Source organism: Mesoplodon bidens, assembly GCF_964165515.1.
Source record: "Mesoplodon bidens genome assembly, chromosome: 4".
NCBI classification, from domain to species: Eukaryota; Metazoa; Chordata; class Mammalia; order Artiodactyla; family Ziphiidae; genus Mesoplodon; species Mesoplodon bidens.
The window spans coordinates 145,267,957-145,279,792 of NC_138160.1; the positions used below are offsets into that span (position 1 = coordinate 145,267,957).

Consider the following 11,836-nt stretch of genomic DNA (forward strand, 5'->3'; position numbering starts at 1 on the left):
AGGTTATTATGGAGTATTGAATAGAGTTCCCTGTGCTATACGGTCAGATCTTATCGATGATCTATTTTATATAGAGTAGTGTGTGTATGTTAATCCCAACCTCCTAAGTTATCCCTCCCCCTCTGGGTCACCCTTTTTGTCTTAGGCCATCCTTCTTGGTTTCGGTCAGGCTTCTTCAAGAGCAGAGCTGGATGAGAGGAGTTGAGTGCAAATACTTAGCTGGGATGCGGTCCCAGGAGGAACCAGTGGTGAAAGGGAGATGGGAAGTGAAGGAAACCCAGGCAGGGCAATCTAATGGTGCCACTGTGGGCACCTGGACCACAGATCCCCATGGGATCCTCTGGGAAACTGCAGGCAGCAGGCACCCCAGAGTTCTCCCACTGGAGAGGCGAGAGGGCTGGTATTTATCACGAACTCCGTGGAGACTTCCGGGTGGGAGGTGCTTCTGCCTGCCCAGTGCAAAGGCGGGGGTGGGCTCGGACCACCCGAGGAAGCCCTTGGCAGTGGGGGATCCTGGGCGCTCTGCAGTAAGGCTGGAGTGTGGGCTCCACCTGGACCATGCCTGCGTGCAAGGGAGCCTGGGAAGGTGAGTGACTTCATTCCTCCGCCGGGGAAACATGGACTTGTAAAGAGGGGGTTCCCTCAACCTCCGAAGTGTGTACATAAGGCTCAAAGAATGACTAATTACAATAGTTTCAGGTGGCGTCTATGAATGGTTTATTTATTTATTTTTCTTATAAATTAGCGGACGAGTCAAGCTCATCTGTACAGTGATATCACTTGCTCACATTCCAATAAGCTAAAAAAAAAAAAGGCTTTATTGAGTGGGAGAGAAAAAGGTGGGCTAACAGCTGGAGTCTCTGGGATTGCTCATAACTCACAGCCTGGCTTATCTCTGCTACAGCTCATGGGAACAGCCTCTGCAGGGTGATAAGTAGTGGCTGTGCAAATGATCCATGATGGTGAAGCTTTGTTTCTCTGTAAAACACTTGGGGTTTTATCAGACTTTCTTCCATGTCTTAGGAATGCATTCTGGATAGGACCAGCATCTTCTACTTCCCATCTCCTCGGTTTCCACCCATCATGGCTTGTCTGGACTCTTGCAGTCACCTCTGCCCTGGTTTCCCACCCTTGTCACCTCACACCCACAGTCTGTTCCCCCCACAGCAGCCAGGGGGCGCTTGTGAACAGCTGAGTCAGATCCTGTCCATCCTCTGCACAGAACCCTCCTTGGCTCCTACCTCACTCAGAGCAAAAATCAGTGTCCTCCCCATGGTCCACAAGGCCCCGCATATGCTGTCCTGTCCCATCCCTGTCCTCATCTCCCCCACCCCCCGCACAATCTCTCCCTCGGTGACTCTGTTCTAGCTGAACTAGCCTCGTCCGTGTTTCCCAAGCATATCAGGCATGGTCCGGCCTCAGGGCCTTTGCACTTGCTGTTCTCTCTGCCTGGAACATCTTTCCCCAGATATCCTCATGGCTCCTCCCTCACCTCCTTCAGGTCTTTACTCAAATGACATCTTCTCATTAAGCCCTTCCCAGGGCCCCTAAAATTGCAATCCCTAACCACCCCCCAACCCTAGCATCCTCCATCATTTCTTCCCTGCTTTACTTCTCTCTATGGCACTCATCACCCTTTAAATACTTGGTGTTAAGTTATTTGTTTATTTCTGTTGCTCTCCACTTTAATGTAACTCCTAGAGGAGCTTTTGTGTTTGTGTTTTGTTTACTATGTTTTCAATATCCAGAACAGAGCCTGACACACAGTAGGAGTTTAACAAATATTTGTTGAACATATGAGACCACCATGCCCTGATTAAAAACAAAAAGACTGGGATTTGTGACTGACTCCAGTACGTTCTGGGGAAGCTCAAGGGGGCCTGATCTGGGGGCCCAACACGTCCCATCCAGTGAGGATTCAATGCTTTTTGAACAATGTTTCTCCAATCCGTCCAGATATTGGTCAGAATTTGTGTGCCAGAAGTGTCCCTTCCTCTCTTCCCTTCTCCTGGCTCACTCATCACTCAAGTTCAACTTACATGTCCCTTCCCTGGGGCACCTCCTCTGAGACCCTCAGCCTGGGAGGGTCTGTTACTCTCTGTACTTTCTTTATAGCATTCACTGCAGCATATAGTTCTAGAAGTAATGGCAGAATTCCCTAATTCATGTCTGTCTCCTCCACACCTATGGGCAGCAATCGATATGCTTTCTTCGTCTCTCTCTTCCTAGACCCTATCCCAGACCCATGCCTGGCATAGAATAGGCACTCACTAGATATTTTCTAATAATTTTGGAAAAATATGGCTCTGATGAACATGAGCCATAGGACACACGCATCCCTTAAAAACTTGAACAACCAGCATCAGTTCCCTGATGAACATGAGCATTTCAAAGGTTCTGATAAGTCCTGCATTAAAGAAACTCGTTTCAGGAATTCCCTGGTGGCCCAGTGGTTGGGGCTCTGTGCTTTCACTGCTGAGGGCCCGGGTTTGATCCCTGATTGGGGAACTAAGAGCCCTCGAGCCATGCAGCGTGGCCAAAAAAAAAAAAAAGAAAAAAAGAAAGAAACTCGTTTCACTCAGCAATGCACAAACATATTTGACTTCAGAGTACCCTCTTCCCAGCATGCCTGGTAAGATTGCCAGGGTTCCAAGGAGCATGGTTTGGAAAGCACAGCCATAATTGATCCCTGAATTATCTGAGCAGCATCAACTGACTTGAAGTTTAGTTTAGGAGGAGTCTAAAAGTGATACCTTCTAGTCAAGGGCTTGGAGGTCTCTGTGAGGAGTCTGTCACCCTTTGGCCATCACCCTGCCTCTTCTCAGGAACAGGGGTTGGTGGAAGGGGGAATGACAATAGTAGAGTTGTGCTTAGTGGCCCCCAAGATATATCCAGAACCCGTCTGTCACTGTGGGTTGAGAAGCAGAGAGGAAGGTTCAGGTTTGAGGGTCGGTAGGAGTCTGGGTCTATGTTCTAATGGTGGTTATGGAGGCATTGTTGCATGCGTGTGCAAATGCTTTTGAGAGAATGAATTCCCCTCTTTGGAAGGGCTCAAATCCCACAATTCTTTGCCATGTTCCTTCACCCCTCATACCTCAGTCTTATCATCTGTAAAATGGGGCTCCCGGAGGAGGGATTGAGATCACACACGTCTGGCACTTAGCACATGGTCTGGCACATTCCAAGGGTCCAGCAAAAGACGTCTGTCATCTCTCCGGGGCCCCCTTTCTCTCCCAGGAGTGATGGGGTGATTCCCCCATTGGGTTCCCACTCTCTGACCCTGACCTCCCCACAGACCCTCTTCCAAAGCCCAGAGGAAGGCTGGCAGCTGTACACCTCGGCCCAGGCTCCTGACGGAAAATGCATCTGCACGGCCGTGATCCCCGCGCAGAGCACCTGCTCCCGCGATGGCCGGAGCCGGGAACTGCGGCAGCTGATGGAGAAGGTAAGAACCTTCCAGGTTCCCTTGTGAAAAATCTCCCAGTTCCCACCCTGCCCTCTGCCCCCATCCAGGTCAGCCGGGGCCAGATCTAGCCATGCAGATTATTCAGAGCTGGTGGATGACCTGGCTCCCCTCCAGGTGGATATTTCGGTCAATATCTGTTCAGTGCTTTCTTTGGAGGAGAAGCTGAGCGTTGTATGGGGACGGGGAAGGAGAACCCCAGTGGCAGCATCTGAGTCTTCGGTGCGTGAGCTCTGGCCCCACCACGCACTCAGCCAGACTCACCTGCTAAGAAGGGTCTCGCCCTCCATCCCAAGAGACTTACATAAAGATGCCTTCCCCTTCTGACTGTGGTTGATATAAACTGGTCCCCATTCAATACATTCCCAAGGATATTTCGGTGCCCTTTAGAGGCCGACTGCTGTCCCTTGCCACTACCCAGCTGAACTGCCCATTAGTCACCTCTGATGTCGGTGTTGAAAGTGACTAGCAACTTCCCACCGCCATCCTGTAGAGGAGGAAGCTGAGGACAGAAGACATCCTTGTTGGCACCGGAGTCTTCCATCCATTAACTCTGTAGGATCCTGCCCTGCCCGTGACACTGGAACTGCTTTCCCCAACAGTGCAGAATGGCCATGTGGTGTCCCCTGATTGTTGACGATGACCGTAAAAATGTTTTGTGGCGTCCAGGATGGGTATCAGGCTCTTGGCTTCCTGAGAACTTCCAAGTGTCACGTGAACAAGGGTTCAGGAAATTCTGTGTATTTCAACAAGCATCCAGTGTTGCCTGTGAGTTCACCTTGGCCGGGAGGAACTCAACTTAGCCAAGTGGAGGTGGGAGCTAGGGGGCCCTCAGTCTGGATTAGGAGAGGTCAGGGCAAGGGGAATTTCAGTTCCCTCATTTAGCCTAAAGGAATTTATTGAGCATGTAGTATTTACTGAGCATTCAGCTGTGGACAAGCCAGACACTGGGTCTGCCTCTGAGGATCCCACCTAAAGGAGACAGATGAATCAGAATGTTCCAGGTAGTAGTCATAGCTGGAAAGAAAATAACCACGTAAGGGGGAGAGGGTGAGTGGCTGCTTAAGGCAGGGTGATCAGGGAAGGCCACTCTGAGGAGGTGATGCTGGAGTTGAGACATGAAGGATGAGGCGCAGCCAGCGGCGAAGACAAAGGGTACAGCGCTCCAGGTAGGGAGATCAGCAAGTGCAAAGGCCCTGAGGACGGAAGAAGCTTCAAATCTATGTGAGCGAAGTTGGGCTGGTGGTTGCAGTGGATGAACACGGCGCGTAGGCAGGCAAAGGGGCAGGACCAGCTCGCAGGGTCTGCAGGGGAAGGTGATCCAATCTTCCTTTTGAAAAACTCCCTCTCGGGACTTCCCCAGTGGTCCAGTGGTTAAGACTCCGCGCTGCCACTGCAAGGGGCCTGGGTTCGATCCCTGGTTGGGGAACTAAGATCCCACACGCCTCGCAGTGTGGCCAAAAAAAAAAAAAAGAAGAAAAAAGAAAAAACTCTGTCTGTCTGCTCTGTGGAGACTTGACTGATGGGGATGAGAGTGGAGGCAAGGAGAACAGGGAGGTGGTGGTGGCCAGACTAGTAGCCAATGGATGGATTGGGCCTGCCATTGGGAGGTCAGGTTGCTGGTAAGGTTGGGAGGAGAAGGTTGGTTGGGTGTTTGGCCTCTGGCCCCGCCAGGTCTTGTCTGTGGCATCCCGGGGACGGGGACAGGAGTGTGGCTCTCCCTAACCCTCCCAGTTCCTAGGTTCAGAACGTCTCCCAGTCCATGGAGGTCCTTGAGTTGCGGACGTACCGTGACCTCCAGTACGTGCGAAGCATGGAGACCCTCATGCGGAGCCTGGATGCGAGGCTCCGGGCGGCCGACGGGTCCCTCTCAGCCAAGAGCTTCCAGGTGGGTCCTTCTGGGTTCAGGTCAGAGGTCAAGAGAAGCATTGGGATTGGTGCCCATTAGTTCCCAGAGTGGGGGCCACATCTGGGAAGGACTGAGTGTTGGCTGGCCCAGATCTAGGGTCCAGTGTGGGCTGAATGTCAAGGGCCAGGTGTGCATCAGAGATATAAGGGGTGAAGCTGTGGGTTGAAGGCTAGGCTCAGGTCTGGGTCACTGGTCAGGGGTTGGGATCAGCAATGGTTCCACCTTGGGAGCAGGAGATGAAGGACAGGATGACGGAGCTGTTGCCCCTGAGCTCGGTCCTGGAGCAGTACAAGGCGGACATGAGGACCATTGTGCGCCTGCGGGAGGAGGTGAGGAATCTCTCCGGCAGCCTTGCAGCCATCCAGGAGGAGATGGGCGCCTACGGATACGAAGACCTGCAGCAGCGGGTGATGGCACTGGAGGCCCGGCTCCACGCCTGTGCCCAGAAGCTGGGTATGCTTTGATGCTTGATCTTGACCCCTGGCCTCCACACCCAACCCCCAAACCCTCTGTGTGCCCAGGGCATGGTTTTGACCTCTAACTTCAAAACTTTGACCCTTGACCTCCCTACCCAAGGCCAAAACTAGACCCAGAAGCTGGAAATGCTCCTGACCCTACACTTCCAGTCCCGCACCCCCAACCTAACTCCCCCTTGGCACCAGATTTCTGGATCCTTCCTCACCCCTGTTCCCAGCTCTTCAGTTTGATCACACTACCTCATCCTTGCCCTGCCTCCCTTGCGCTCTTCCCATTCTCCACCCTCATCCCCCCTGTTCCTGCCTCCCAGGCTGTGGGAAGCTGACGGGAGTCAGTAACCCCATCACCATTCGGGCCATGGGGTCCCGCTTCGGCTCCTGGATGACTGACACGATGGCTCCCAGTGCGGATAGCCGGGTGAGTGACTGGGCCCATGCCAGGGGTCAGAGCCTATACTGGGGAGGAGACATAGCCTGTGGCTGCCCCTAGGTGCCAAGCGATTCCACATCAATGATTATCTTGTAGGCCGAAGTGTCTTAGGGTCTCCAGGGCCCTTGGACCTCCCCCTGACTGTCTAGCGACCACCAAGTGACCAAGAACTTTCCAGCCCTGTGAATCCATACGTCAGCTGACCTCCAATGACTGTATAGAGACTAATGGTTACTAGTACTAATGGCCAGTTCCCAGTGACCACTGACCTCAAAGTAACCACCAGTGACCAGTCCCTTCCCAAGGACTAGGACCTACCAGCACCACTCAATGACCTTTAAACTTCTGGTGGCCACCATGGTCACAATTGCCTATCACCTCTGATCCACAGGAACCATCTATTAACTGCCTAGTGACTATCCTAGTGACGGATGTTGGTCACTGGGCAGCCATTGAGTGTCATAGATCAGAGGTAGCAAATAGCCACTGCCCCACTGTGATCATTGGCCTCCCAGGCATCATGGTGGTTCAACCAAGGGGTTACGAGCTTGGGTTTGGGGGGAATTGCCTGGTGGTCCAGTGGTTAGGATTGGTGCTTCCACTGCTGGGGCAGGGGTTCAGTCCCTGCTCAGGGAACTAAGATCTCACAAAACACGAGGCACCAAAAAAAAAAAAAGAAATCAGACTTGGAGTTATATCCCGCTTCCACCAATTCTTAGCTGGGAAACTTGGGCAGGTTCCTTAATGTCTCTGAGCCTCAATTTTCCTTATCTTCAAAATGGTTATGATAACATCAGCGTTACAGGTTTTAGGATGCTTAGCCCGATAACCAGCATGAGCAAGGGCACTCACAAATGCTGACACCATGGTGACAGCGAAAGTTGTTGACCGAGAGGATGCTGACGTTCATGCCGGTCACCTCGTGGTTACAGGAATTACCCACAGGCAATGGGTTCACGTGACCTCTTACCACCCAAGGGCAGCCTAATGACCACTAGCCATCCCATATCCAATGACCAGTGAACTCCTAGGCCCAGTGAGTCAGCAGGGACTGCCATTTCCCCGATTCTTGGGGATCAAGCACTGTCCTCTGAGTGTCAGAGACCAATAGCACTCCCTGACCAAATGATCCCAGTCACTGGGACGATGCCTGGTCATGAAAGGTCACTGGACACCCCATGACTGAGTAATGACCACTTAGTGACTGTTGATCCCTAATGGCCACATGATTCCTGAGTGGCTGCTGGGACCTTTGGGTCATTGGTGGTGATCCACCCGTGACCAGCGGCTCTCTTGTAGGTCTGGTACATGGATGGCTATTACAAGGGCCGGCGGGTCCTGGAGTTCCGCACTCTGGGAGACTTCATCAAAGGCCAGAACTTTATCCAGCACCTGCTGCCCCAGCCGTGGGCAGGCACGGGCCACGTGGTGTACAATGGCTCCCTGTTCTACAACAAGTACCAGAGCAACGTGGTGGTCAAGTACCACTTCCGCTCGCGTTCTGTGCTGGTGCAGAGGAACCTCCCTGGGGCCGGCTACAACAACACCTTCCCCTACTCCTGGGGTGGCTTCTCGGACATGGACTTCATGGTGGACGAGAGTGGGCTCTGGGCCGTGTACACCACCAACCAGAACGCAGGCAACATCGTGGTCAGCCGGCTGGACCCGCACACCCTCGAGGTTGTGCGGTCCTGGGACACCGGCTACCCCAAGCGCAGCGCCGGCGAGGCCTTCATGATCTGTGGCGTGCTCTACGTGACCAACTCCCACCTGGCCGGGGCCAAGGTCTACTTCGCCTACTTCACCAACACGTCCAGCTATGAGTACACAGACGTGCCCTTCCACAACCAGTACTCCCACATCTCCATGCTGGATTACAACCCCCGCGAGCGGGCCCTGTACACCTGGAACAATGGCCACCAGGTGCTCTACAATGTCACCCTCTTCCACGTCATCAGCACCGCAGGGGGCCCCTAGGGGCTGCCGTCGTGGCTCATGCAGCCACACGAGGGCCACGGGAGCCCTTTCTACTCCGCCTGTGGTCCTTCCAAGTTTATCTTTCTGTCTCTGTCCTGCCCTCTCTCTCCCTCTCCCTCTCCCCTCCTGTACTGTTTTTTCTCTCTCCACCTTTGCGCCCAGCTTTCATTCTCTGCTTCTGTATTTGTCAGTGCGTTTTCTCAGTATTGTCTCTTCTCTATTGATTTTGAGACTTCGCTCTTTCTTTTTCTTGAGGCCTCTCTATCTTTTGATCGATGTGACCCTCCAGCTCTCTCTCTCTGCCTGTCTCTCTTCCCTCCCTCCCTTCCCCCTTTGCATCCCACCCAGTCCTCCTCCTCCTGGCTCCACGTCCCCTCCTCCCGACCCAAGGAGTTGAGTGCATGGATGTTTCTTTTTTTATTTACACTTTTTCTTTCCGGGTTGCTGGAATAAACGGGACCTTTGACATTTGATGCTTCAGCTGCTCTGTGTGTCTGGAAGGGGCAGAAGAGGCCAGGTGGAGGGTGAGCCTGGAGGCCCATCCCAGCGGGGTCCCCTTGTCCCAGGCCACAAGCTTTGAGAACAGGGGCAGGTAAGCCCAGCCTGGGGGGTGGGTGGGTGAGGGCCCTGGCAGGGCGAGCCCTTTGGGAAGACAGGCGAGCATACCCAATCCAAAGTTGTTTCAATTGATCCAAACAACATGATCCAAATAACCAAGAACTCTATCACAACGATGAAGACTGGCTTCAAATGAATATTCTTAGTCACTGGTTTTTTTTTTTGTTTGTTTTCACTCACTTCACACAGGTGCATCACTGACCCATCTGGCAACTTTTAAAATGGGTTTTTAACAATTTGGCTGCTTTTAAGAATAGGGGTATGAGAGGGTAGCGCACAGAATTTGTCCCTTTTCTTCTCTTTTTTCTTTGTAACATCAAAATCATTTTGTATGAGTTGCACCTGTTCTGAGTTAGCTGATAAAAAAAGATAGCAATTCTGAACGTGCATGGGGGCCCTTCCGCTGGACACACCCACGCCCTGTGCCTGGGCTTGGGCAGGGAGAGTCCCTGTTGTGGGGACCTACATGGGGACTGGAGCTCCTGGTGGGGAAGGACGGGCAAAGCTAGCAAGTATCAGAGACAGGAAGGGAAGGGGTGTGTGAGCGCGTGGGGCAGAGACTGAAGTAAGCAGAGGCCAAGGCCTCAGGAACCTTGGCAGTGTGACTAAGGTGGGGTGGGAGGGGGTCATAGAAGGGGAAAAACAAAATGAAGGCTTTATTTTAGCCAGATCTTTGGTAGCCTGGGTGACAGACTGCAAGGAGATGGGGGAAGACAGTCGCCTCCGAAGCTGTGGCCGCGAACAAAGGTAGTGCTGACCACTCCCCACCCCCGCGCTCGCCCCAACGCACGGGCCCGCCTGAAATCTCTAGCAGAAACATTGTGCAAACAGCCCGCCGGCCCAGACAACACCCCCACCCCGCCTGCCCCTGCTGAGGCCACGGAGGCCAAACTTGCTCCTCTGGGAGGAACCCTCCTCCCTGTCTCCCCGTCTCTAATTAATGGCCTGATTAAATCATCTCCGCTCCGTGCTGGTATCTCCGGGAACTCGGGACACTGGGGCTGTATTGCCGATGAAACCAATGAATAATAAATGCGACTGCCTAATGCATTCATTTAAAACCATTTTTTAAAGAAATCTTCAAGAAAAGCAATTAATTTCCATTTAAATTAACAAGTTCGACATTGAAGAGAATCGATTCCTGGATAAGCACCTTGAGAGGCACTTCGCTCTGTACCTGCTTTTAAAAAACAAACACACAAACAAAAAACAGGCACAGGGCGAGGGCACCTAGAACATCCGCGCCCCATCCCTCCAATTTGTATTGGGCATCAGACAGATGCCCACAGGCGCCCCTTCTCTCTTTCACACACACACAGAGAGGCAGGCCCAGCCCTCCTTATACTTTTGGGTTGGTGGTTTTTGTTCCAAGGTTGGCAAGGAGTAATAACCCCCTGCCCCTCGACCCAGGCGAGGGTTGCGTGTCATCTGCGTGTGTCCTAGGCTGCCTATTGCTTACCCTGACTTCCCCTTTTGTGGATGTGTATCTGGCTACATCGGGGAAGCTTTGTAGCCCATCCCGTGGCAGTACCCATGTTACCCCGAGCTGAAGTAACTGGCTCTAGCCCTGCTCTGTGGCCACAGAAGCCTGAGCTGGTGAAAACGGCAAAAGAGTGGAAACCAGCCCCCTGGGTCGAGTTTGGGCCGGGAGGTGCCAGACCAGTGACAGGCTATTCTCTCACCACGCTGAAGGCCTGGGATTTAGGGCCTCCCTTCTGGGCAGGAGGGGTGTGGAGCAGGTGACAGAAGCCACAGCTCGTGAATCACGCGTGCTGAGTGGGCTCTGGGGGCATGTTTACCAAGGAGCAACGTTCTTTTGTTTTGGGTTTTGGCCGCTGCACAGCTAGATAAAGGAAGAGGGAGGTCCATGAAGGCAGGTGGTCACGCCCAGACGGGGGGGTGGGACCCCCGGGTCACACAGGACAAACACCTAAGGCCAACTAGTCACATGGGCACATGCAGGCTTGGGCGCGCGCACACACACACAGATGCCCAAAGTGACAGGGAGTGAGTGACACAGAGAAAATTTCCCTGGGACTTCCCTGGCGGTCCATTGGTTAGGACTCTGTGCTTCCACTGCAGGGGGCACAGGTTCAATCCCTGGTCAGGGAACTAAGATCCCCCAAACTGTGCGGCTTGGCCAAAAGAAAAATTTCCCTGCCAGCCCCACACGGGAAAATGCACACACACACACACACACACACACACGCACGCACACACACCCGCACCCTCCATTCCCTGGCAGCATCTCAGATGCCTGGGAGCCCAGGGAGACCTTCCCCGGGCCTTTGGTGCTGAGAGCAAGGCACAGGCCCATCCTCAGGTGGTGCCTTGGAGCAGGACCCTGAAAACCCTTCTGCCCCCAAGTACTCGTTTCCGATCCTTCCCAGAGGCTCCTTTGGACATGGAGGGGTGCAGTAACGGTTGACAGAACGGTTGGCGCAGACAGCAGGGCTGCTGCCTGCTTGTGGCCTCCACGGGGGGTGGGAGAGGATTCTGCCTGGAGGGGCAGCCAACCAGCCGGCTCTCCCCAGCCCACCAGAGCTGAGAGGAAATTCATTAAACCTTCCTAATGACAAAGGCTCTGGCAGGCGGCAGGCAGAGAGCGATGGCTCCAGAAGCTGGCCAGATGGGGGTCGGCCCAGGTGGCTGTTTGAGACTCGGGGCTTTTATCAGAGACTCAGCTTTGGTGGGGACGGGGGGCGGGGGGGTGGGGGGTTCCCTGGTGTCAGGCCAGGCAGGGCTTTATTTTCCTCAGGTGCCCAAGCCCCGCTAGCCCACCACCCGCCCCCGCCCCGGGCTGGTCCCCATGAAGCAGGTGGGTAGACCAGGCCTAACCGCCTCTCAGCAGCTCTGCAAACCTCCTGACTGACCTGAGCCCCCAGCCCAGGCCCTGGCCCCAGGGTAGCTACCAGAAGGTGATGGACAAGAGGTGGGCTGCACCCCAGCCCCCAATCTGAAGA

At 53.7% G+C, this 11,836-nt stretch overlaps 1 protein-coding gene across 1 annotated transcript in view; it reads left to right on the plus strand.

Annotated features, from left to right (window-relative positions):
* The window catches only part of OLFM2 (olfactomedin 2), a 63,476-nt gene extending 54,794 nt beyond the window's left edge, over positions 1-8,682 (plus strand). Inside the window, exons 2-6 of the mRNA XM_081232205.1 lie at positions 3,296-3,445; positions 5,205-5,351; positions 5,606-5,825; positions 6,160-6,266; positions 7,578-8,682. Coding sequence (XP_081088331.1) covers positions 3,296-3,445; positions 5,205-5,351; positions 5,606-5,825; positions 6,160-6,266; positions 7,578-8,255 — 1,302 coding nt within the window. The 3' untranslated portion in view covers positions 8,256-8,682. The remainder of the gene's footprint in view (positions 1-3,295; positions 3,446-5,204; positions 5,352-5,605; positions 5,826-6,159; positions 6,267-7,577) is intronic.
* Positions 8,683-11,836: the final 3,154 nt, after the last annotated feature.